The 24,810-nt window shown below is 44.5% G+C and overlaps 1 protein-coding gene and 1 non-coding gene across 3 annotated transcripts in view; both read left to right on the top strand.

The window, feature by feature from the left end:
• Positions 1–2,379: 2,379 nt before the first annotated feature.
• On the top strand, positions 2,380–2,486 carry LOC116578581. Its single transcript, XR_004280952.1, has one exon. It is a non-coding gene; the product is annotated as a U6 spliceosomal RNA (small nuclear RNA).
• A 14,818-nt stretch (positions 2,487–17,304) lies between these two features.
• IGF2BP1 (insulin like growth factor 2 mRNA binding protein 1) overlaps positions 17,305–24,810 on the top strand; it is a 43,301-nt gene continuing 35,795 nt past the window's right edge. Inside the window, exons 1-2 of one of the 2 annotated variants that reach the window (XM_032321681.1) lie at positions 17,305–17,926; positions 19,136–19,196. In XM_032321681.1, coding sequence (XP_032177572.1) covers positions 17,308–17,926; positions 19,136–19,196 — 680 coding nt within the window. In that variant the 5' untranslated portion in view covers positions 17,305–17,307. The remainder of the gene's footprint in view (positions 17,927–19,135; positions 19,197–24,810) is intronic. The other variant, XM_032321679.1, reaches the window with a different exon arrangement.

The raw sequence follows: 24,810 nt of genomic DNA, 5'->3' as shown, positions 1-24,810 counted from the left end.
GAGGGTCCAGGTCAGTTATGTTATCGAATGTTTCTTAATTTGGCTTTGTCTGCTTTTTCTTCCATCTTAAATCAGGTTATACATGGTAGCCAGAATACTATAAAAATTAGTCTGTCCTTTTCAAGGTATTGCATTTAGAGGAACAAGATGTCTACCTGCCCATGACTGATGATAATTTTGACCACCCAAAATTTTGTTCAATTTTCCCACTATATAGTTACTATTTTTCTCCTTATAATTAATAAGCAACTGACAGGGAGACACTTTAAGATAATGTAAATATGGGACACCTGGGTGGCTCAGTGGGTTAAAGCCTCTGCTTTCAGCTCAGATCATGATCCCAGGGTCCTGGGATTGAGCCCTGCATCCAGCTCCCTGCTGAGCAGGGAGCCTGCTTCCCCTCCTCTCTCGGCCTGCCTCTCTGCCTACTTGTGATCTCTGTCTGTCAAATAAATAAATAAAATCTTAAAAAAAAAAAGATAATGTAAATATCCCTTTCCTCATCAGATTTCCCCCACCCTCAGATTTAACAACTATTCGTCCTTTTTTTTTTTTTTTTAAGATTTTATTTATTTATTTGAGGGGCGCCTGGGTGGCTCAGTGGGTTAAAGCCTCTGCCTTCCGCTCAGGTCATGATCTCGGGGTCCTGGGATCGAGCCCCGCATCGGGCTCTCTGCTCCGCAGGGAGCCTGCTTCCTCCCCTCTCTCTCTGCCTGCCTCTCTGCCTACTTGTGATCTCTGTCAAATAAATGGATAAAATCTTTAAAAAAAAAAAGATTTTATTTATTTATTTGAGAGAGAGAGGGGTGGGGGAGAGAGAGCATGAGCAGGAGAATAGGGGGAGAGGCAGAGGGAGAGGGGCTCAATGCCAGGACCCCGAGATCACGACCTGAGCCACCCAGGCGCCTCACAACTATTGATTCTTGCTTGAACCCATCTTTACTACAATGATGGAAAATGGTTATTTTCCAATTCACCACTCCCTCCACAGTATTGGGGTTTCTAAAACAGCATTATCAAGGTATAGCTGACACATAATTAATGGCACATATTGAATGTAAAGTGTGCAGTTTCATGTTTTAATATATGTCTTCTTCCATTAAACCATCAATACTGTCAAAGGAGTGAATACTGGGGCACTTGGCCAGCTCAGTTGATAGAGTATGCAACTCTTGATCTTGGGGCAGTGAGTTTGAGCCCCATGTTGGGCATAGAGCCTACTTTAAAAATATTGGGGCACCTGGGTGGCTCAGTAGATTGAAAAACTGACTTTTTTTTTTTTTTAAATAATGATTTTATTTATTTACTTGACAGACAGAGATTACAAACAGGCAGAGAGAGGGGAGGGAAGCAGGCTCCCTGCTGAGTGGAGAGCCCGATGCCGATGCCGGACTCCATCCCAGGACTCGGGGATCATGACCTGAGCCAAAGGAAGAGGCTTTAATGCACTGAGCCACCCAGGCACCCCTGAATGACTGACTCTTGATCTCCACTCAGGTTTTTTTGTTTTTTTAAAGATTTTATTTATTTATTTGACAGACAGAGATCACAAGTAGGCAGAGAGGCAGGCAGAGAGAGAGAAAGAGGGAAGCAGGCTTCCTGCAGAGCAGAGAGCCCAATGCGGGGCTCGATCCCAGGACCCTGAGATCATGACCCGAGCCGAAGGCAGCAGCCCAAACCACTGAGCCACCCAGGCGCCCCTCCACTCAGGTTTTGATCTCAGGGTCATCATTTTAAGCTCCATGCCTACTTAAAAATTTTTTTAAAAATAAAGTAGTGAACATACCCACCATCCCCTGAAATTTTCTGAGCCCTTTCTCTCCTAATCACCTCTTCCAACTGCTGACTTGCTTTCTATTACTATAGATTAGTTTGTATTTTCTAAACTTTTATATAAATGGAATCATATAGTATGTATTCTTTTCTGTCTGGTTTCTTTCATTCAGCATACTGATTTTGAGTTTCAGTTGTAACGTGATCAATAGTGTACTCTTTTTCATTGCTGAATAATATTCTTCATCTTATGGATATGTTACACTTGGTTTATCATCTACCTGTTGATGGACATTTAGGTCGTTTCGGTTTGGGGCTATTACAAATAAAGCCACTGTGAACGTTTGTGGAGAAGTTATTTTATGTACATATGCTTTCCTTTTTCTTGGGTAAATACCGGGGATTGGGATATGTTTAACTTAAAAAAAAAAAAGATTTTATTTATTTATTTGACAGAGGGATCACAAGTAGGCAGAGAGGCAGGCAGAGAGAGGGGGGTAGCAGGCTTCCCGCTGCGCAGAGAGACCAATGTAGCGCCAGCCAGGCGCCCCTAAACTTATATTTCACAGGTCAAATGTTACAACCACTTCAGAAAACGGGTTGGCAGTGCTTGCGTCAGCTGCACATGTATTAAAATTGGAATGATACAGAAGAGATTAGCAAGGTTCCCGAATGAAGGTGAGACACAAATTCGTGAAACGTTCTGTATTTTTGATGTAATTGACATTTGATAAAGTGAACTCGTGAACATGAACAGCGGACGTTCACTCTTGCACTGAACAAAGTCTCTGACGTATAATTAAAAGTTTTTATTGAGCTCCAGGGGAAGAAAAGAAAACAGTTTGGCAGCTTCTTAAAAAGTTAAACATAGGGGCGCCTGGGTGACTCAGTGGGTTAAAGCCTCTGCCTTCAGCTCAGGTCATGATCCCAGGATCCTGGGATGGAGCCCCACATCGGGCTCTCTGCTCAGTGGGAAGCCTGCTTCCCTCCCTCTCTGCCTGCCTCTCTGCCTACTTGGTGATCTCTGTCTGTCAAATAAATAAATAATATCTTTAAATGTCTGTTTACATTTTTTTACCCATTTTGGGGGGAGAGGGTTATTTGTGCTCTTGATACTGAGTTTTGAGAGTTCTTTACGTATTTTGGATACAAGTCCTTAATGAGATGCATGATATACAAAATGTTTTTCTCCCAGTCTGTGGCTCATCTTTTCATTCCCTCAACGGTTACCTCCTAGAGGCAAGAGGAGTTTTGTTTGTTTGTTTGTTTGTTTAATTCCAATTTATCAATTTGTCTTTTTGAATTTTGCTTTTGGTGGCATATCTAAGATAACTTTGCATAACTCAGGGTCACAAAGGTGACCCTCTCTCTCTCTGTGTTCTCCTAGGAGCCTTGTAGTTTTTGTCTTCACAGTTAGTTATATGACCTAAATGGTTAAATTACATGATTGAGTTCATTTTTATATACAGGACGGGATGTGGAAGGGAATGTATTTTTGCATACGAATATCCAGTTGTTTCAGCACTATTTGTTGGAAAGATTATCCTTTCTCTGCTGAGTTGTCTTTACATCTCTGCATAAAATAAATTGTGATAGTGGTGCCTGGGTGGCTCAGTTCGTTGAGCATCTAACTCTTGATTTTGGCTCAGATTATTATTTCAGGGTCCTGGGATTGAGCCCTGTGCTGGGCTCTGCACTGAGCAAGGAGTCTGATTGAAGATTCTCTCTCTCCCTCCCCCTCTGCCCGTCCCCCTGCTCTCACTCAAGTAAATAAGTAAATAAATAAATCTTAAAGAAAAAATTGTGGGGTGGCTCAGTTGGTTAAGCATCTGCCTTCCGCTGGGGTCATGATCCCAAGGGTCCTGGGATTGAGCCCCACATCTGTCTACTTGCTCGGCCAGGGAGCCTGCTTCTTCCTCTCCCTCTGCTTGCCACTCCCCCTGCTTGTGCTCTCTCTCTGTCAAATCATAAATAAATAAAATCTTTTATTAAAAAGTTTTAAAAAGTAAAAAAACAAATTATGATATACGTATGGGTTACACTAGGATTTTTTTTTTTAAGACGATTTTATTTATTTATTTGACAGAGAGAGAAAACACAGCAGGGGGAACAGCAGAGGGAGAAGAAGAGGCAGGCTCTCCACCAAGGATCCCAGGATCATAACTTAAGCCATAGGCAGATGCTCAAAAGACTGAGCCACCCTTGTGCTCCTAGGATTTGTATTTATTTTTTTAATTAAAAAAATTTTTAGGGCGCCTGGGTGGCTCGGTGGGTTAAGCCGCTGCCTTCGGCTCAGGTCATGATCTCAGGGTCCTGGGATCGAGTCCCGCATCGGGCTCTCTGCTCAGCGGGGAGCCTGCTTCCTCCTCTCTCTCTCTCTGCCTGCCTCTCTGCCTACTTGTGATGTCTCTCTGTCAAATAAATAAATAAAAATCTTTAAATAATAAATTAAAAAAAATTAAAAAAAAAATTTTTAGGGGCGCCTGGGTGGCTCAGTGGGTTAAGCCGCTGCCTTCGGCTCAGGTCATGATCTCAGGGTCCTGGGATCGAGTCCCGCATCAGGCTCTCTGCTCAGCAGGGAGCCTGCTTCCTCCTCTCTCTGACTGCCTCTCTGCCTACTTGTAATCTCTATCTGTCAAATAAATAAATAAATAAATCTTTTTTTTTTTTTAATTTTTTTTAAAAGATTTTATTGTAGGGGTGCCTGGGTAGCTCAGTTGTTAGGCATCTGCTTTTGGCTGGGCTAATGATACCAATGGATTCCTGGGTTGGGCTCCCTGCTCAGTGGGGAGCCTACTTCTCCCTCTCCCTCTGCCTGCTGTTTCCCCTACTTGTGCTCTCTCTCTCTGTGTCAAATAAATACAATAAAATCTGTTTTAAAAAGTACTTACTGGGGCGTCTGGGTGGCTCAGTGGGTGAAGCATCTGCTTTCCGCTCAGGTCATGATCTCAGGATCCTGGGATGGGGCTCTCTACTCAGCGGGGAGCCAACTTCCCCACCCCCTCTCTGTCTGCCTCTCTGCCTACTTGTGATCTCTGTCTGTCAAATAAATAAATAAAATCTTTAAAAAAAAAATGGCTCCCTTCAATTAAAAAAAAAAAAATGTATTTATTGGGTGCCTGGGTGGCTCAGATGGTTAAGCAACTACCTTTGGCCCCGGTCATGATCCTGGAGTCCAGAGATCGAGCCCTGTGTTGGGCTCCCAGCTCAGCGGGAAGTCTGCTTCTCCCTCTGACCCTCTCCCCTCTCATGCTCTCTAATTCTCTCTTTCAAATAAATAAATAAAATCTTTAAAAAAAAAAGTATTTTACTGTATTTATTTTTTTAGGATTTTGTTTTTAAGTAATCTCTACACCTAATCTCTACATGGGGCTTACAACCCTGAGATCAAGAGTCAACATGCTCCGACTGAGCTAGCTAGGTGTCCCCAAAATATTTCATTTTGTTATTTTTTAAAATTGTTATCTATTTATTTGACAGAAAGAGAGACAGCGAGAGAGGGAACACTGTGAGCTGGGGCAGGGGACGGGGGAGGGGAGGAGAAGCAGAAGCAGAAGGAGAGGGACAAGCTGGACAAGCACACTTCCTGCAAAGCATAGAGCCTGACACGGGGCTCAATCCCACACCCCTGAGATCATCACCTGAGCCAAAACCAAGAGTCTGATGCCCAACTGACTGAGCCACCTGGGTTCCCCTAAAATATTTTATTTTATTTTTAAAGATTTTATTTATTTATTTTTTGACAGACAGAGATCACAAGTAGGCAGAGAGGCAGGCAGAGAGAGAGAGGATGAAGCAGGCTCCCTGCTGAGCAGAGAGCCCCACTAGGGGCTGGATCCCAGGATCCTAGGATCATGACCTGAGCTGAAGTCAGAGGCTGTAACCCACTGAGCCACCCAGGTGCCCCTAGAATATTTTACTTTTAAGTAATCTCTATACGTAACAAGGGACTTGAATTTACAACCCCAAGATAAAGAGCTGGATGCTCCTGGACCGAGCCAGGCGCTCCATGCGCGAGGATTTTTAAATTTGCTCACGTAAGGGCAAGAGCAAGAACACGGGATCCAGGACAACTAGGCTGGAACCCTGGTTTTGTTGCCTATCTGTAGCAGAGTTGAACCTATAAAGTAGAAACCATGAAGCCACCCTGTTGGGGGTTTACCGCATTTTACAACATCCTCTCTCTCGTCTTTTCTCTTTAGCTCTTCTCCCGGGCACAGACCAGGAACTGGGAAAGCTGGTCCTAAGGAATGTTTCTCTAACCCTAGGCTCGCCAGATGCAGGATCTAAGAAGGAAGGAAAGAAGGTGTAACAAGCACAGTGGTATCCTTAAACTGTTTTCAGTCAGTTAGGATATCTCATGCAAATCAGACATTTGCTTCAGGCAAGGCTGTATGGACAAATTCCAGTTCCAAGTCCCTTTACTTTCGGTGGAAATAGTTTAACTTCTTGCCACTTGTGTAGAGAAGCTCTGCTTAGCCACTCAATCTATAAACAATTTATTACCTGGTCGCTGGAATTTTTTGATAGACAATATTTTTCAAAAACATTGGGCTCATGGAAAAGTAATAAATGAGATCTTAGTTGACGGACATAATGGAAACCACTCACTTAGAGAAAGGAAACAACATGGGTCCTGCCCTGAGGTTTCTAGTGTACTGAGAGGCGTGATCTCACAAGAAACTCCCAGACGGATGAGGCAGAAATGGGCTCCAGCCTCAGAGGTTTCCAGTGAATGAAACAAACATGTTCGTGCATTGGGAGTTGAAAGGAACAGTGTATCTTCAAAAGGTCCAGGACAGACTGGGCAGGTGTGAATCTGGGTGCTTGGTTCCTGTTTACCATGCCGGTCCTGAGTCTCACTACACACCATCTCAGTTTATTATGAATACATGTATAATTAATCAGACCTTTAGCTAAAGTCAAGCCACATCCGTGATTGATCAGGGTGAGTTTCAGTTAACCCTCAACCTTGGCTGCTAATGGAAGGAGATTTCTGGCTGCATCAAGAAGAATGGATGATCCAAAACTATTCCCTGTTTGGTTTGTGAAAATATTCTGGGGTGATTCGTTTGAATATCCATTTGACTTTTTTTTTTTTTTTAACTTTGTTATAAAAACGCAATAGTCTTAGAAATCCTGAAAAAATACAGCAGAGTCGAGAGAGAAACAGGGAGAAGAGAAAGAGAGAAACAGACAGGAATAGAGAGAAATCCACTAATCCTAAAGCCAGAGTTACTATTAACAGTGTTTTTCAGACTTTTTAGTATTTCAATTAATTTTTTTTTAAAGATTTTATTTATTTATTTGTAAGAGAGAGAGAGTGAGAGCGAGCACAGGCAGACAGAGTGGAAGGCAGAGTCAGAGGGAGAAGCAGGCTCCCTGCGGAGCAAGGAGCCCGATGTGGGACTCGATCCCAGGACGCTGGGATCATGACCTGAGCCGAAGGCAGCTGCTCAACCAACTGAGCCACCCAGGCGTCCCTCAATTAATTTTTATTATGAAATATTTATATTTAACAAAGTAGTGTAAATTGGACATGTATAGTTTCAAAGAATGATGAAGCACTTGTGTGGCTATCACTCAGTCTGAGAGCTAGAACATTCATCCCCAGTATCTTTGAAGTGCCCGGTGAGGTCCTTCTCTATCATCCCTATGCTACTTCCCAGAATTAACACATTCTGGAATTTTGTTTATCATGTTCGTTCTTTTCTTTTCCTTTCCTTTTTCTTTTCTTTTCTTTTCACTTTGCTTTTCTCTTTTCTCTGCTTTCTTTTTTTCTGCAAAAAACTTTATTGTTTCCATTTGGTCCACAGCTTGGGAAACGGCTCCAAACAAACTGCCCAGCAGTTAGTTGCAGAGGTCTTCATTTGCTTTAAAGTTCAACCTTTCCTGGAGGCATCCCTAAACAACACAGTGTTAGTTTTGGATAGTCTAGAACTTCTGTGAGTGGAACCATTATCTGCATATTCTTCAGTCTCTGGGGCTTTGTTTTTGTTTATTGATCAGAGTTGTAAAAGTCACTCACATTGATAAACATTGCAGAAGTTCCTTTATTATGATTGCCCCCAAATTCCACCGTATGACTATACTCAGGTTTTTATTTATTTATTTATTTTTAGTAACGACTTTATTTATTTATTTGACAGACAGAGATCACAAATAGGCAGAGAGGCAGGCAGAGAGAGAGAGAGGGAGAAGCAGGCTCCCCGCCGAGCAGAGAGCCCCATGTGGGGGCTCGATCCTAGGACTCTGAGATCATGACCCGAGCTGAAGGCAGAGGCTTAACCCACTGAGCCACCCAGGTGCCCGTATACTCAGCTTTGTTTATCCATTCTTCTTGGAGATGGACATTTGTAGGGTTTCTAAGTTTTGTTATTATAAGCAATGCTGCTATGAAATGTTCTTGTACACATTCTAGGTATCCATATGTAAGAGTTTTTCTAAGGTAATTTCTAGTCTTTAATGTACACGTAGCTTTTGTCATTGTGGCTAAGATGGTTCCAATCACACAGACTATATGAGCACGAATACTAAATTTTGTGTTGTGATATGCATTTTTTACATAAACTTCCCCTAAGTTTTTCTAAACCCCTTTCAAACATAATGTTTTTAAAAGATCTTTACCTGGGGCACCTGGGTGGCTCAGTGGGTTAAAGCCTCTGCCTTCGGCTCAGGTCATGATCCCGGGGTCCTGGGATCGATCGAGCCCCACGTCGGGCTCTCTGCTCAGTGGGGAGCCTGCTTCCCTTCCTCTCTCTCTGCCTGCTTCTCTGCCTGCTTGTGATCTCTGTCAAATGAATATAAAATCTTAAAAAAAAAAAAGAGATCTTTACCTATTTACTTACTTTTGAGAGAGAGAGAGAGAGCACGTACATGCGTATGCACAAGCAGGGTGGGGATACAGGGAGAAGGAGAAGTGGAGAGCCTGATGTGGGGCTCTTTCCCAGGACCCCGGGATCATGACCTGAGCCAAAGGCAGACACTTAACCAACTAAACCTTGGACATAATTTTTAATGGCTGCATAATATTTTACCAACTGGCTATGTTTGAAGTTATTTGAAGACTTCCCTATTGGTAAGCATTTCTATTGCTAACAGTTTTTTTCCTTAACAGTGATAAATACTATCTTTGTTTGTTTTTTTGTTGTTCTTGATGTTTTGAAAAGGCTAAAATTTTTGTCTTTAAAAATCATGGTATTAAAAAAAAATCATGGTAAAGGTCAGGCTCCCTGCTCAGGGAGGAGTCCTGCTTCTCCCTCTGCCCCTCCCCGTGCTCGCTCGCTCTTTCTTATTTTCTTTTTTTTTTTTTAAGATTTTATTTATTTATTTGACAGAGATCACAAGTAGGCAGAGAGGCAGGCGGAGAGAGGAGGAAGCAGGCTCCCCACTGAGCAGAGAGCCCGATGTGGGGCTCAATCCCAGGACCCCGGGATCATGACCTGAGCCAAAGGCAGAGGCTTTAATCCACTGAGCCACCCAGGCGCCCCTAAATAAGATCTTTCAAAAATAAAAAAAGGTAAAATATACATAACATAGGCATACCTGGGTGGCTCTGTTGGTTGACCCACTAACTCTTTGATTTTGTTCTCTTTCTCCCTCTGCCCCTCCCGTTTGTTCTCTCTGTCTCAGATAAATAAATGTTTAAAAATACATACATAAAATTGTTAATTTTAGCCAGTTTTAAGTGTCTTAAGATTCAGTAGCATAACAGTTTAAATGTTGTGTAACCATCCCAGTACCATCTCCAGAACTTTCCTCATCTCAAGTTGAACCTCCATACACTAACTCTCCACCTCACACATTCCTCCCAAGCCCTGGTAACCATTATTCTACTTTCTGCCTCTATGAATCTGACTATTCTAGGTACCTCATACATATTTATCCTTTGTGCCTGGCTTATTTTACTTAGCCTCATGTTTTCAAGGTTCATCTATATTGTAGCAGGTATCAGAATTTCCTTCTTTTTAAAGGCTGAGTAAAATGTTCTATATACCGGATTTTAGTTAGAAAAATTACTCAAAAGTGCAACTTCTGAGCCAAACAATATGAATTTTTAAAGGGTTTTGTTGCCTTAAAATTGTTCTCCCACACAGGCATATGGAATGTTTTATTTCACTATATTCTTGCTAGTAATGAGTATTATAAATTAAAAACAAAACAAAGCACTTTGCTATTTTCATGACCTGCTTAAATTTGGCTTTAATTTAGACTGCTATAAAAATTGGTTTGCCTTCTCCTTAGTGTTCACAGCTGTATTGATAGGTAGATATCCAATAAACATCTCTTATGGGAAGCGGCTGTAGCAGACATCCTGGGAATCACTGAGATGGAGGGCTGTCTAGGGGTGACACTCATGCTTTGGATGACATGCAAAATAATAAATCTTTACATGGTTAATGAGGTGCTGGCTATATTCCCAGAAAGAAGACCCTAAGAGACCTGTTGGCAGGAAATGCTTGTGGACTGTCCCTTGAGATTGTCATCCTGGTTGGATGGCATCAAGGGAGATAAGGATGGCAAAGGGTTGTGCCAACTAACACTGATGGTTGACATTGACTGTCTGAAGCCTTGAGTTGAGAACTCCAGGGCTACTTATCCAGACACAAGGTGAAGAGATTGCTCATCCACAGACATCTGGAATAGGACAGTCATAGGTACAAGACTAGGGAGACACAAGCTGAAAGATATCCTTTGTTTGCTGTTCTTGATGTAGACCTATCAGCCTTCAGAATGACGGAATTTATGTGTATTTAATCTGATGATTGTAGAGTATAATATTTACAAAAATAGAAATGGGGAAAAAAGAAAGAAGAAAGAGAAAGAAAAAGAGAGAGGAAGGAAAGAAGGAAGGAAGGAAAAAAGAAAAAGCATCACAGGCTGAACACAGCATTTTATTTGATCACACTGACCATGTCTTTCCAGATAGTATCAAAAGATACTTACTATATATTTTTGGACACCTGTCAGCACTGTGTTGGGACTCCTCGGGTGATAAACAGGCTGTGCCCTCAAAGATTTGATACACAAAATTCTAAAAACACAGTCTGTTATAAGCAATGTAAGACACAGAAAAATGATACAAAGAAGTAAAAGTGTCTAGTGAATGTTCAGACAATAAATGCTGGGAGAGCAGGGAGCTTTGTCCTCTGAATGACATGGATGTTCACCTAAAAGATGTAACAAGCTTTTTATTTTGGTGTACAAAATTACTCAAGCATCTTCCACTTCACCAGAAATAACAGTCTGAATGACAGCAAGTTAGTGATAGAGGGACAGGAAAAAGGAAAAGGGAAGGAATGAAGAAAAGTATAGAAAGTTGGGATAGGTTTATTGATTAAAAAGAGGAAAGACATGGGTTGAGGGGCAGAGGAGCTAGGGAATAAAAAAAAGGGGAAGAGAAGTAACAAAGAAAAAAGAAAAATTAAAAAGAGGGTAAAGGTAAAGGGGGAGGAGGAGAGGAATTGACAGTGTCGGGAGTAGCAAGAAAAATGGAGGAACAAAGGGGGGGAGAGAGGGGAGGGGAGGGGGAGGGGCGGGAGGAAGAGGAAGATAGGGAAGGACTTCATGACCCTCATTTCAAAGCAGTTTAGAGATAACTCTAATATTTGTTTTCTACACACTTTGTGTAGAAACACATTTTAGAAGTGAAAAGAAAAACATAAAAATATATTCAACAATTTAGCATATAAATGCTTACCAAATACTTTCAGGTTATGTTGAAGAATGGAAGTTAAGTTGTGTAGATAATTCTTAAAAACTTGAGAGTGTTTCTGGGAGAGGTGTGTGGACCAAAACTCTTTCTATATCGTTAACCCATGAAAATCAGAAATCATTTTAAAACTATATCTCAATTTAGTTAAACAACCAAAATAACATACTATTAGGCTGGGTCCCTTTTCTTTGTAAAACTTGTTTGTTTCACGAAGACAGAGGGAGTGTTTTTAATGAGAATTTTGATAATGAGATATTAGTGAAATGGTATGTACATACAATTTTTAAACCTAAATATAAAAAATCATAGCAGCATTCCCTCTTAAGCACTTTGAAATATTTGAGAGAGCTGGGGGGGGGGTGTGTGTGTGGAATCCTAACTAGCAACAGGAGTAACAGCAATTAATCTTATCATCAGGAATAAAATTTTAAACAAGCACACAAAAACAACTTGCTTTCTAGATAGAAACATTCTTTTAATCTTAAAAAGCATAGATGTTTTGTAGCTAAAACTGAATGAACTCCCTGCAGTTTGCTATTGTAACTGATGCATTTTGAATTAAAATCATTTGCATACTTAGAAGCTATGTGGATGTCAAGTATCAAATTGTCTTATTACTATTTCCACTTTAAATAATATTGAGGTGTGGGTTCTCTCTCTTTTGTTGCTTTTTACAATTTGTTTTATTTTGAAAAATAACATTTCCTTTTCTGAATTCTACAGTCTTCCCCCAAATTAACCTGGGACTTATTTTGCATTTTGTGCCAAGTAGGGACTACACAAAATTGTTCATTATCTTTTAACCAAATGATTTTAGAGTCAAAAAAATGCAAAAAGGCAGCAGTCGTGTAGTGTAAGGAATGTTACTGACCATTTCTTGTACATGTGTCCATAGGGCTACTATGGTGTGGTTTAATTTACTCAAACTGAATTTGGAAACATCCATTTTTTAAAAGTTAACAAAATAAACGATTCCCTTCCTTATCTAAAGGTTTCTACATTGCCAACCTGAGCCAAAACAAAACACTGAGCAGTTTTGTCACACAAGCTGTGTGACCCATAGAAAAACAGATGATTGTTCTTAAAGTTCTTTTTTTCTCTTTGAATCTTTTCTATCTCTGGAATAAACACATTTCTTTTTTAAGGTCTTAAACATGGAACACTTTTCCATAATAATCTGAACAAGGAAATTTTCCTTTTCTGCTTACAATTCCCTTACATTTTATGAGTTATCTTAAACACATAATTATCCTTATTTATTTGACAGGAGAAAATACTTCATGTGCTTTTAAATTGGGACTAATTTACACTTTTTCAAAGTTTATGGGCATTTAAAAGAACCACACCAAGACTTCAAGTTGCTAGAAGAAACAAAATATCCCAAAGGCAGTAACAAGGGAAAAACAAGCAAACAACAGCAAAATAAATAAAACCCAAGCAAACAAAAAACAAATTCCTCCAAGAACTGGGAAGTCTCAGTAGTCCTGTGTCAGTAAATGTGAATTCTTTCTTTTTCTATATTTCATAGAAACTGTAATTCTACTTCAAAACTGATTAGGATTCATTAGAAAATAAAACACAGAAATGTTCTATTTTAATATATTTCCCTCCTAAGTGCTTTCCAATTTTTTGTGTCCTCTCTTTTGTAAAATGTGCTGAACTTTTAAAATAGAAAGTCATGGATAAATTTAAGATTAAATAAGAAGTATATATTCTGGGGATTTATTCAAATGAGCTAATTTAAGAGAAGAAAAAGTTATATGTCCCCAAATATCTATTCAACATTACTTACAAAAGTTTAAAAGAATTTTGATGTACATATATCTAAAAATAACGATTAATGATTAACTCACATGTACTGGACTGAATGTTATATGTTGGTGAAAAATGATAGTTATGAAAATTTTGAGGCAGCAATGGGAACCACTTCTGGTAAACAACAAGTGAAAAATGGAGATATACAAATAAGATGACAAAATCTCAAACTATTATCAATGGACAAATATTGGGAAGAAATATTTAAAAATAAAATTAAAATTGTATGGTAAGGGAATTGCTGATTTTCTCATGTTATATTTCCTTTTTGTTAAAAAAAAGTTGTTTTCTTGCCTTTGGGTTTTTTTTCTCCTCTCTAAATTTGTATGTCCACACTGAAGGAAAATAGATCAGAATCCCATCTTTAAAATGGAGTCAAGTTTCAGTGTTTCTAGATTCAGAGAATTGAATCCTGTTAACTAGACCAAACACTTCTCCAGGAAAAATGAAGAGGAAGGAGGGAGAGGAAGAGGAGAACAAACAAAAGAAAACAAAACAACAACAACAAAATCCCACCGATAATAAATAAGTGGAATAAAATAATAAAAATAATGTTAGAGAAAATAATTTATCCTGCAGCTATGTTTTTAATTCTTACAAACTAAGTTTGATACTACACTGATGATTAATCTTTCTCAAAGAAGCTGTGTAGGGAAAAAAAAGGGGGAAAACAAATACAGTGTTTATTAGTTGTCTTTAATAACAAAAGAAAGAAAGGACAGAAAGGGGAAATGATAAAATTGTGGCATTCCAAGTTGGCCCATTCCTATCCCTACCCTAGGAATGTGAGTCTTGACAAGAAATAACCCTACTCTCAGGTTAATTTTAGTGCTGGGCTCACTCAGAGGGGAGATGAAGAACCAGACAGCATCATTCAGTGCCCCCAACCCCAGCCTAAAATAGCCAGATCAGTGAGGCAAAACTGATTTGGGGGCTAAAAAGGTCTGCATCTCACCCCAGCTGTCTCCGCTCTCTTGTGTTCTTGCAGCCTCTGACTATACACAGAAGCCCTCGGTGGGGGCAGGGGGGAGGATTAGAATTCACTGAAACATCTGATTTCTAAAAAGAACTAATCAGTTTCAATTTAGCAATAGTTGGTAAATTTTTATTTTCACAAATGTGTATTTTCTCCCCTGCTGTCATTGTAAAACATGTAAAAGAAACTAATTTCAGCTAACATTTAGACTTCTATTGTATTTTTTAAATGGCAAACAAACCTAAAAGTGAACTGAATTCAATGATTACTTTTACAATTTTTGTTTCCCTTTGAATCTAGGGTAGGAAAAGGTGGGCTGCATTTTACAGGAGTTTAGAGGTCTGCATGGAAATTTTTGTGGGGTGTAACTTGCTTTTGTTTTAGGAATAAAGAGATAGAGTAGTAGGCATGCTCCCCAGGGAGAAACCCTGAGAGGTGCTTCTATTAATTCTTAGAGATTTAAATTAAATGAAGGAAACAGCACTTAAAAGTTTCTGAGAACTGCAGTGCCCTGCCCAGGACCCTCTTTCTTGTTCCCCAATATAAGAGAAAAGATTTCAGGAGATTGGGGCTCCTTTTTTAGGAAGAGGCCAAGGAATACAACAGCCTTTCTGAGACCATCTTTGAGCCCTTTCAAGAGTCCACACACATCACCAAGAAAAGTCCCCGGGCAACAGACACACATTCTGGCAAGGTTTTTTTTTTCCCTTCCCCCCCCCCGACTCTCAATTTTTCTCTGAATTCTCTTTGCCCTGCAGTTTGTATTAGCTGGCTTTTCATTTTAAAAATGTTTATTGAATGCCTACTATGTGGCAGACACCGTTTCCAGCTCGTTGGTTTGTGTGAAAATTATGGTCAAAGAGCTGACTAAATATTGAGTCAGAAAGGGTGGAGGGGGGGAGGGCCGAAGATGTGGGGAGGGGGGTAGGATACAGATGTCGCCCACCTTCTTGCCTAGGAAACATTCTTTTTCTACTCAGCTACTAACAGCTCTTGGTATTTTCTGTCGCCCCATGCAAAGAAAAAAAAAAAATCACAAACCCCAAATCCGACAAACACGTGGCTGGCTAGAACAAAACGCGGATTTGGAGAGTGGGTTTTGAAGGTGGTGGAGATGGAGAAACCGAGTTGGAAGCCCTCCCCCCACGCCCAAGCCCCGTTTCTTTGCAGCGCGCGGGGAAAACCGGGAGGGGGACAAAGGTGCGGCGTGTGGTCTTTTAACTCCCGACTTTTTGAACGGTAATAAAATCGTCTGGCAGAAGAGCGGGGCGCCGAAGTCGGGAGTCGCTCACTGACTCTGCAAACAAAAAATAATAACAAGAAAAAAAAAAATTCAAGGCATTCGTATCAGTGCAGCCAACACGTGTTGCGGAGTCGGCCCGGGCCGCAGGCGACTGAGACAATGGGGTCGGGGACGGGGAAAGGGAGAGTGACCCCCTTCCTCACCTGCCCTCGCAGCACGCGTGCCCCCGACAGAATTGTTTCTCCCACCCGCAGAACCCGGTGCAAAACACGAGCTTCCGCCCAGTTCAGGGAGCGTCTGGCATTAACTGGGGGTCCACCCCCTCTTTCCCCGGCCCCCGGGCCGCCCTCCCCGCCACCACCCCCCTCCCCAGGCGCTATCCCAGCCCCCTCCGCTGGAAACTCGTTGCCCTCGTCCGCCACTCGGCGCGGGATCCCGGTTGCGCGTGGACCGCGCGTCCCGCTCTCTGCCGCCTATCCTGGACTCCGAAACGCGCGGCGAACTGCCCCCTCCCCCACCGCCGAGACGGGGTGCGACCGCCCACGTGTCGCCCCTTGCCCAGTCGGGTCCGTCCCTCGGGCTCCCGGGGCCGGAGGATCCGGAGCGAGTTGGTCAAAGGCGAGGAAAGGGACCAGGGCGGATCCGCTTCCCCCTCCCCAGGAACGGGCGGGGAAGGGGCCGCCGCCCCCTCCTCGAAGCTCCCGCCCCTCGCTTCCCCGAGCGCGGAGCGGAAATTACCCCCTCCCCCCGCGGGTCTGACCTGGGGACGTGGGCGGGGCTTCAGCACTCGGCCCCCCGCCCCCGGCCCCTCTCCCGCCTTCCCGCCCGGATCCGAACGCTGCACCCCAAAGTTCCGAGACCCGAACCCGGCGCTGGGAAAGCTGCGGTCGCCGGCCTGGGTGGGGTGGCCTGAGGCGACTCCACCTGTCCGCCCCCGCATCAGGGAGGGAGAAGGGGAGCGTTCGGATCCCCACCCAGTCACTCCCTCCCTGAGACCTCCCCCTTCGGTTCACTCGGGTCTGCTCAAGCTACCACTCCTCTTCCTCCTCTCCACCCCTCCCTCTCTCCTGGGGTCAGCTTGGGCCGGAGCCGCGCGTTCCGCCCACCCCCCCAACCCAAGACCCCGAGACGGTCTCGTAGGGCGGCCGGAGCCGGGTGCCAGTCACCCTTCTCCCGTGGGAATCCCGAAACATGATTTCCTGCGGATCCCTCGTTCTCAGCCGCGGTCCCCCGTGTTCCTAGCTTCCCGGTCCCGCGCTCGCAGGGTCCCCGGGTCCTGGATTGCCGTAGGCGGGGGAGTCTCCTAGGGTTGGGGCCGGGAAGGCCGAGACCCCTCACTTAAAAATCTAGAAGAAAAGCGCCTTTCTTTTAAAATCACCGGCTCGCGCGACCCCCGCCAGAAGACCCCAGAGTCCTCGGCTTCTCTTTGTCTGTCTCGGCCGTCCCCCGCCTGTCAGTCGCTAGCAGTTAACCGGGGTAGGGTGGGCAAACTCTCCCCCCCAGACACCGCACGAATAAAAAATAACCGTACGTTTTACCCAAAAAGAGGTGGGAGATTCTGGGCCCGACCACCCTCCCCCAGCCGGGGCTGGGGTAGGGGGATGGGTGGGGGCGGGGCGCCTCCCTAGGGGCCAGGTTCTTGCCAAGGGGGAGGGGGCAAGGAGAGCTTCGGGAACGCATCCCCCCCCACCGCGCTGTCCCCCCCCCCCCGGGGGTGAGTTGAATGTCTTTCCCCCCAACACCCCCAGGCTGGAGACTGGTGGGCTTGGCCGGGCCGGAGGGCCGATGGGCCCAGAGGCGTCGGGGGGTCTTCCAGAGCAGGGTGGGTGGGGGCTTTCACCACGTGGCTTCGCCTTTTTTTTTTTTTTTCCGCTCCATTTTTTTTCAAGTCGATTTTATTTAGAGGCGGCGCCAGGGCGGCCGCGGAGAAACGTGACACACCAGCCCGCTCGGAGGGGTTTCGGACAGAAGGGAAGGAGCCGCGCCGCGTCGTCCGCCTCCCAGCGCGCCGCGGGCACTTCTCCCGGGCCTCCCCGAACTCTCCCGCGACCTCTGCGCGCCCTCAGGCCGCCCTCCCCGCCGCGGGCTCCGGACAACTTCAGGGGTGGGGTGCGAAGAAAGTTTGCGGCTGCTGCCTCCGGCCTCCCGCCTCTCGGCCTAGGAGGCTCGCCGCCCGCGCCCGCCCGCTCGGCCTTGCCAGGGACCGCGTCCCGCCCCGAGACCGCCACCATGAACAAGCTGTACATCGGCAACCTCAACGAGAGCGTGACCCCCGCGGACTTGGAGAAAGTGTTTGCGGAGCACAAGATCTCCTACAGCGGCCAGTTCTTGGTCAAATCCGGCTATGCCTTCGTGGACTGCCCCGACGAGCACTGGGCGATGAAGGCCATCGAAACTTTCTCCGGTAAGAGTGCACCCACCCCCCGGAAAAGCCACAACGAAATCCCCGAACAACGGAGACCCGCTCCTCTTCTCTCCTTGCCCGCCAACTCGTCGCGCTCCGGCCTGCGGGGCTTTTGGCCTCGGCATCGACCCTCCGCCCACCTCCTTCGACGCCCCCTCCGTTCCCCCCTACTCACCCCTCGCGCGGAAATATCCCCGATCCCCTCACCCCTTCCTCCCAGCCCCAGAGCAGAAGCTGGAGGCTTTAGTAAGGTCGCCCCTACCCCCCACCGACGGGGCGGGGGCCCCATTGGCAGTGTGTGTGGGTCCCCACTCAGGCGGCCCCCCCGTCTGGGGCCTTATTTCCACGCCCGCCCCTCCCTATCCGAGGCTGGACCCCCTCTTCCTCGGACCCCCCGCCCCCCAGCGCCAGCACCCCCGGCTCCCCTTCCTCCGCCCTAGGCCTTTCCTGGCGGGGAAGAGGTCCCCCCGCTCCGTCCCCGATGTCCCGGGTGCCCAGGGGGAACTGCAGCCTTCGGGCAGGGCTGGAGAGGAAGGGGGTCCCGCCTCCCGCCCAGGGCCTGGGCTTGAGCCATTTTGATTTGAAAGTGGGGCGTGAGCGGGGTGGCGCGGCGGCGGCGGCGGCGCCGGGTCGCCATGCTGCTTCCCGAGACGCCCAGGCTGGGCCGAGAGGCGCGCGCCGCGGCCGCCGGGGACCCTCCCCGCGGGGCCCGGCTCCGCTCCCCCAGGGCCTCTGCTCGCCACCGGCCCCGACAGGTGAGCGCCCCGCCGCCCCGAGCCCTGCTCTGCGGCTCGGCAGAAAACTAAAGTTTCATCTTGCACCCCTCCCCCGCAACACACTTTGGGAGCAACGGGGAGCCCTTTCTCTCCCGGCCCCAGCTCCCCACCTCTGGGAGCCGAGTAGGAAGCCCATACACCAGACGCTCTGGTTGCCCCATTCCCAGATCGGGCTCCCGGAGCGATCCACTACACCACTACCCTCAGTGAGAGAACGGAACAAAACGAAAATTAACAAAACACAATAACGAATTTATAGATTCCACCATTCCCAGAGCGACCGTTTCGCGTCTGGCCACGGAACCCACTGCCTAGATCCTAGGCAGATCTCCGATCCCAGTAACTCCTGAATTGCCCTCTTCGCCCTTTTCCCACCCCACACGCGTTCCAGTTCTTACATTGCCTCTTTCTTTTCTTTTTTTTTAATCTTTAGGGAAAGTCGAATTGCAAGGAAAACGCCTAGAGATTGAACACTCGGTCCCCAAAAAACAAAGGTAGGAAAGGGCTCTTTGAGAAGGGAGGCAACCTGGAGGCGCTTAGAGGCTGTGTGAAGGGGTCCATAGTGTCTCCAGTGGAAGAAACCCATTACTGGCCTTCCCACCCCCAACTCCGGATGTTGGGGGCAGGGAGGGAAGATTGGCTAAGATCTTGTAATGGGTGGTTTACAGCTTGTAAAAAATAAGCCGGGGCTGGGGTGGGCTGAGAGATGGTATTTGGAGAAGGAAAAGGGAAAAATCAATAGAAGAGAAACCTTGTGGAGTTTGTTCAAGGTGTGTGTGGGGCCGTTTTTGTGGGGAAGCTAAAATCTTTGAAGAGTTCCAACTCCTGGACATTTCTACAACTTCTAGCAGGGCTCCTTTTCTCCCCCCACCTATTCTTTAGCATAATTCTTAAGTGGATTGGGGGGGGGGTGTCCCCTTCGACTTCCTTAGGGAAGTGGAATGAGTTCCTGCCTCCAAAAGAATTCCCTTAGGGTTGTGCTTTATGGATATTTCTGCAACAGGCAAGGGCATTTCCCCCCCCCCCAGATCCCTACCTCTAGTCCCGTACATTACAGTTTTCCCTTCCCAACTGGATTTTGCAAAGAATATGCTTTGGCTGTGCTATCCTTTCCAGCACCCCCCCCCAACCCTCACTCCTTCGGTCCATTGTTACAAGGGGACCATCTGGGGTGAGAGCTTTGTGTTCAGGCTGTGAGCTGGGGCTCTTTGGAGGGTCTAGAACTCCCTGGATGAATAGTGAGAGAGAGAGAGAGAGAGAGAGAGAGAGAAAGAAAGTGTGTGTGTGTGTGTGTGTGTGTGTGTGTCCCCCAATACCTTTCTATTCTTAATTAAGCAAAGTGGGGTACCTCTATCATGTTATCCCCAAATCTGATTTATGGTGGATTTCAGATCTTTCATTGATCTCTGGCTGGGAAGTATAGGGGCAGAGCCTTTCTGCTTTCTCAAATCTGACTTGAACCATATTGACAGTGTAGAATTTTCCCTCCTGTTGCAGCCCCCAGGAACTCTTTGATCTTCTTGTTCCTCCCTCCCCTCCCTAGGTGTGTTCTCCCCCTCATCTCAACTGGAAACTTGCTGCATTTAGAATAATCCTGGCCTTTTCTGGGTAGGAAGGTGGAGGTGGGTGGCTCTGTATGGTTATTTTATTTTATTTTGTTGAGCCTGTGAAGTTTTAACTATAAAGTTTAAATGAGATAAAAATCTGTTCAGTGGGTTCAGCTTAAGATATTTTAAGGAACTGAGAACTATTGTATCTATAGATGATCAATATGGCTTGTAACTATGTTTATAGAGGCTGTGATTTAACTGTCAAGTACTTCAAATACTCTTATTGGAAAGTCAATTAGAGTTAGGAGTAAAGAGGCAATAAAATCGGAGGGAAGAAAAAAAGTCTTATTTATTATTTGGAAACATTTCCTGGAGATGGGACTCCGTGAAACATACTGACACCAGTAGATTTATTGAGGAGATTGTGGATATTTGAACTGAAAGCTGAGTGTTTGAAACATGTTGCTGAGAAATGTCCAGAATAACTGGAATTCTGACATCTGTGGGGTTTTTTTTTTTCCCCTTTTGCTCTTATGGATGGTTTAAATTTTAAAGGGAATGAAGTGAAAGCAAGAGAAATAGCAAAATGTGATGAAATGGGACCCAAAACATTTATATTTTAATTTCCATGGTGTTCTGTATTTATGGATCTTTCCCCCTAAGCCATCTGCTTGCTTTCAAGTCATTTTCAGGCTCCTTCTTGTTCCCTCCAAAATGCATTACTTAGGGCGCTTTTGAGTTGGGAAGGGGGTGGGATATGTGAGAAGAGGGGGGTACAAAATCTTCCTTTCCACATCCATATTAAATTCCACCTTTTATGTGCGCTCCCCCTCCCTAAAATTTTTTTGCGTACACTGAGTCAGTTGTGTGTGTTTGTGGGGTGGTTAAGAAGGCACTTCATTTTTCTAGACTGAATCAGTTTTTGAAGTTTTAGGATTTAAAAAAAGAGTTTGTTTTCATGAAGTAAGTTTGCTCTATCATTTTGTGTTCTTTGAAGGAAGCATTTTTGTGGTATGTGTTTTTAGTCTGTCTGAAAACTATTTTTTCACTTGGTCTGTTACTGGCTTTTTCAATCTCATGGATGTATAGAACAGGAACTAGTTAATTAACTATGACTGATATATTTTGAGCAAAATGAACTACTGTGCATATGTATTTTGTATGTATATACCCTTGTTTTCACTGTTTAAAAAAATAGAAAAGAAGTAACTTATTGATACACTCAGTTCCACATGAGTTATGACTTTAAACATTTCTAAGAGATTCATAAAAATCTAACAACCTAAGTGTTCCTGTTTTTTGTTTGGTTGTATTTTAGAGGGGGGTGGCAAACAAAAGGTAGTATTAACAGTGGTTACCTTGGCATCCTCTGATTTTGAAGTATTCATTTATTTTGTTCTAACTTTGTATCTCTTTGATATAATTTGTACCTTTTTAAGAATCCAAGAGACTGAGCATTATGCATTTAAGCTGAAAACATTAATTTGAAATTTTAAAATGTATGATACTAAATTTCTCCCACCTTCCCAAACCCTCTCTTAGACAGTGTTGGAATTTGGGCCAGCATTTTGGCTTTTTATTGAGAACTTAACATATATTCACTGTCAATATTAGGACAATGGAGAAAAGCCAAAAGCGTTCTTTAAAACAGTTGTGGAAGGGGTTTGTACTTGTGTTTTATTTTGAGAGGCATAAGAGTAGTTAAGGTAAGGGGGGGGTCCCATTTTAGACTTGTTTATTTTAAGAATTGACTTGCTTTTTAAAGGAATTAAACTTTTGTTTCATTTGCCACTGTGTGCACCTTTTTCTAGAGGAATGTGACCTAAAGATAGCATACCTACTGTCAACTGCTGTCATCAAAGTAAAAGGTGTTGCTGTTAAGAAAAAAATGCAAGAGATGTACTGCATTTCTGTGCATGAAATGTGTTTGACTTAAAAGACTGATTTTCTTAGGCAGGTTAATGGTGGTTCTTTTCTCTAAGCTAACTTAAAATGAGGTGGACTAAACACTTTACCTTAAGTTTTCCAAGTATTAAAAAAAAAAAAATTGGTGTCAGAGCCATAGAAGAGTGAGAACTCTCAAAGTGCTTAAAGTTTATTCTGATTTTACAGTTTTAATTTCCTAAAGTTAACAACTTTGAAAATCTGTTTGAAGGGATGTATTGTAAGTGGCAAAAATATTATTTTTAATTTTAAGTGATTTGCTCTGAAGTAATTGGATCACTAAATGTTTTCAAAACAAGCAAAAAGATTCTGCCTTCAGAAATGGACTTGTCTTTAATGAAAACTGTTCTTAGGGGCTGAAAATGAATTATAAGAAGGGGGGTTAAGAAGCAAGGGAATGTCTTAAAAATAAAACAACAAAGGAGTAAAAAATACTAGAGTGGGAGAATTTTTAGGCACTTTTTCTTTAGTGGTTGTAGTTGAAAGATTTATCTGACCTGTAAAGTCAGTAAGAGTAAGAGTAAAGTAGAAACAGTTTATGACACTTTGAGTAAAAGTTTTTGTATTAGGTTAGTTTTTTTTTGCCTTTCAATAAAAAAAAAAATAGTTGATTCTTATATTTTTCTGCACTGTTTGGAAGGAAGGTGGAAATCAGTTCACTCATCTTCATTTCCACCTAGAAAGTAGATGCTACAAATTCATAAATTTATGTTTTCTTCACTGCTAGCAAATCCCTTAACTTGTTTTCATTAAGTGCACAGTATTTCAAGATGCTTTCCTAAAGGACAGTGGTATTTTGACATCCATTGGAAGAGTGGCAGGTTTCTAGAACCCTTTATTTTCTGACCCAAAGTAGAAAGAGGAAAATTTTACCCTAATGCTTTCTCAGATGGAAAACTTTGGGGGAGAGAAGGGGAAGAAATCTATCCATCACTAATTCATTCAAAGTATAATTAACTGTTCCAAATGTAAAGTTTTAATGGTACAGCTTTTGGTGGAAAAGGAGCAAAACATCATTATGTTTTAGAAATAAAATCCATGACATTAGCCTTTGGAAGAATGTTGATTCAAGGGTTCTGAAGCTTCTAATCTTTTAAAATTACCTTAATGTATGTCATTTGAATCTATTTTATGGGTTTGGCTACTTTTAAGGCTTATTTTTTTTAAGGGTTTTGTCTAAACTTCAGTGTGTAATAGCGAGTTGATACCACTGAGATAAGCGAGTAAATATACGACTTTAAAATATTTTTTAAGATTTCAGATCTGGTTTAGTTGAGTGAAAGGGGGAAGACCAGCAAGTGCTGTGTGAGACTTGGGGATGTTTTTGCTGAAGATAGACATTGGTTATCTCTCTGTTGGTGGTGACGGCAGTGGTGGTGGTGTTGTCATTAGAGTAAATGTATGAACCAAAGGCGTTTGAAGAACAGACATTTTGCCAGCTGTTAGGGTTTGAATTCCGTCTTGTTCGCTCTCCATCCTCTTGAAAGATTCTTAAAATGTAGCTTTTAATGCCTTCCAGAAAGTGCAGCTTAGAATTTGGGATGGGAGTGTTAGGGAGAGAAAAGAGGAGGAAAAAAGCAGCAGGGGAGACGGGAGAGATCAGACGAGTTAGTCCTGGGTTGGAAATTCCAGACGGGGGAGAAAAGAGAGAGATGGGGGTTGGGGTGGAATTCCCGCTTCCCTTTTAAAGAGAAGCGGCTGGAGGCGCACTGCGACCCGCGCGGGAGAGGGGGTCGCAGACAGCAGCTTTGGAAGACGGGTGGGAGACTGGGCGTAGGGCAAGGCTCCTGCTGCTGTCGGAGTTGCCCGCCTTGCCTTCCCCTTTTCAAAAAGCAGAGAAAGTTCGCGGCGACCCTGGAGGCGCTTCCTGCAGAGCCCTAGCCCGCCCGGCTGCCCTGCCCCTTCCCCACCCGCTGTGGCCCCCCGCGGCCCCGCAGTCTCGGCCGGCTCCGCGCGCGCCCCCGCGCCCCTCGGCCCCCCCCCCCCCCGCAGGGCTGCCTTTCTCCGGGTCCCCGAGACCCCCGGCCGCGGCGCGCGGGCAGACAGCCTCGCCCCAGTCCCGGTCCCGAGAGCCCCAGATTCCCGACCTCGCCCAGGGACCCCCAGATTCCCGACCTCGCCCACGTGGAGCGTTCCCCGGCTGCGAGCGCAGCCCCCTTGCAGCGCCCCGGCTGCCTAAAGGACCTTTGCATTCGAAGGCTAAAGCTAAAGGAAAATGGAGGTGGCATAGTGGTCGCCCGCTCTCTCCCAGGATCCGAGGCCCCTTGGCAACGGGGCACAGAGCTGTAAGAGTTAACAGGGTCCAGTAATCTTTAGAGAATGGCCTCTCACCACGTCCCGAAGGCGGACTGAAACAATAAAGGGGAATCATAGCCAGAGGTTCTGGGGTGGGTTTCATTCGTGTTTTAAAAGAGGCACAACAGGTCCTCCGGTGGGCCACTGACTGGGCTTGGAAGACTTTTCAACGGATCCCAGCCAGTGTTTGACTCCTAGTGAACATCAGATTTGCACACTAGTTACATCTGTCCCGAGCACATTTCCTCTCCTCGCCCACACCTTTCAAGATGCCTGTCAAAACAAAAGAAAAGGTCTCAAAAAACGGGCACTGGAGAGA

Source organism: Mustela erminea, chromosome 18, assembly GCF_009829155.1.
Source record: "Mustela erminea isolate mMusErm1 chromosome 18, mMusErm1.Pri, whole genome shotgun sequence".
Classification (NCBI taxonomy): domain Eukaryota; kingdom Metazoa; phylum Chordata; class Mammalia; order Carnivora; family Mustelidae; genus Mustela; species Mustela erminea.
The sequence above is the reverse complement of the archived record's forward strand: the minus strand, read 5'-3'. Positions and strand labels throughout refer to the sequence as shown.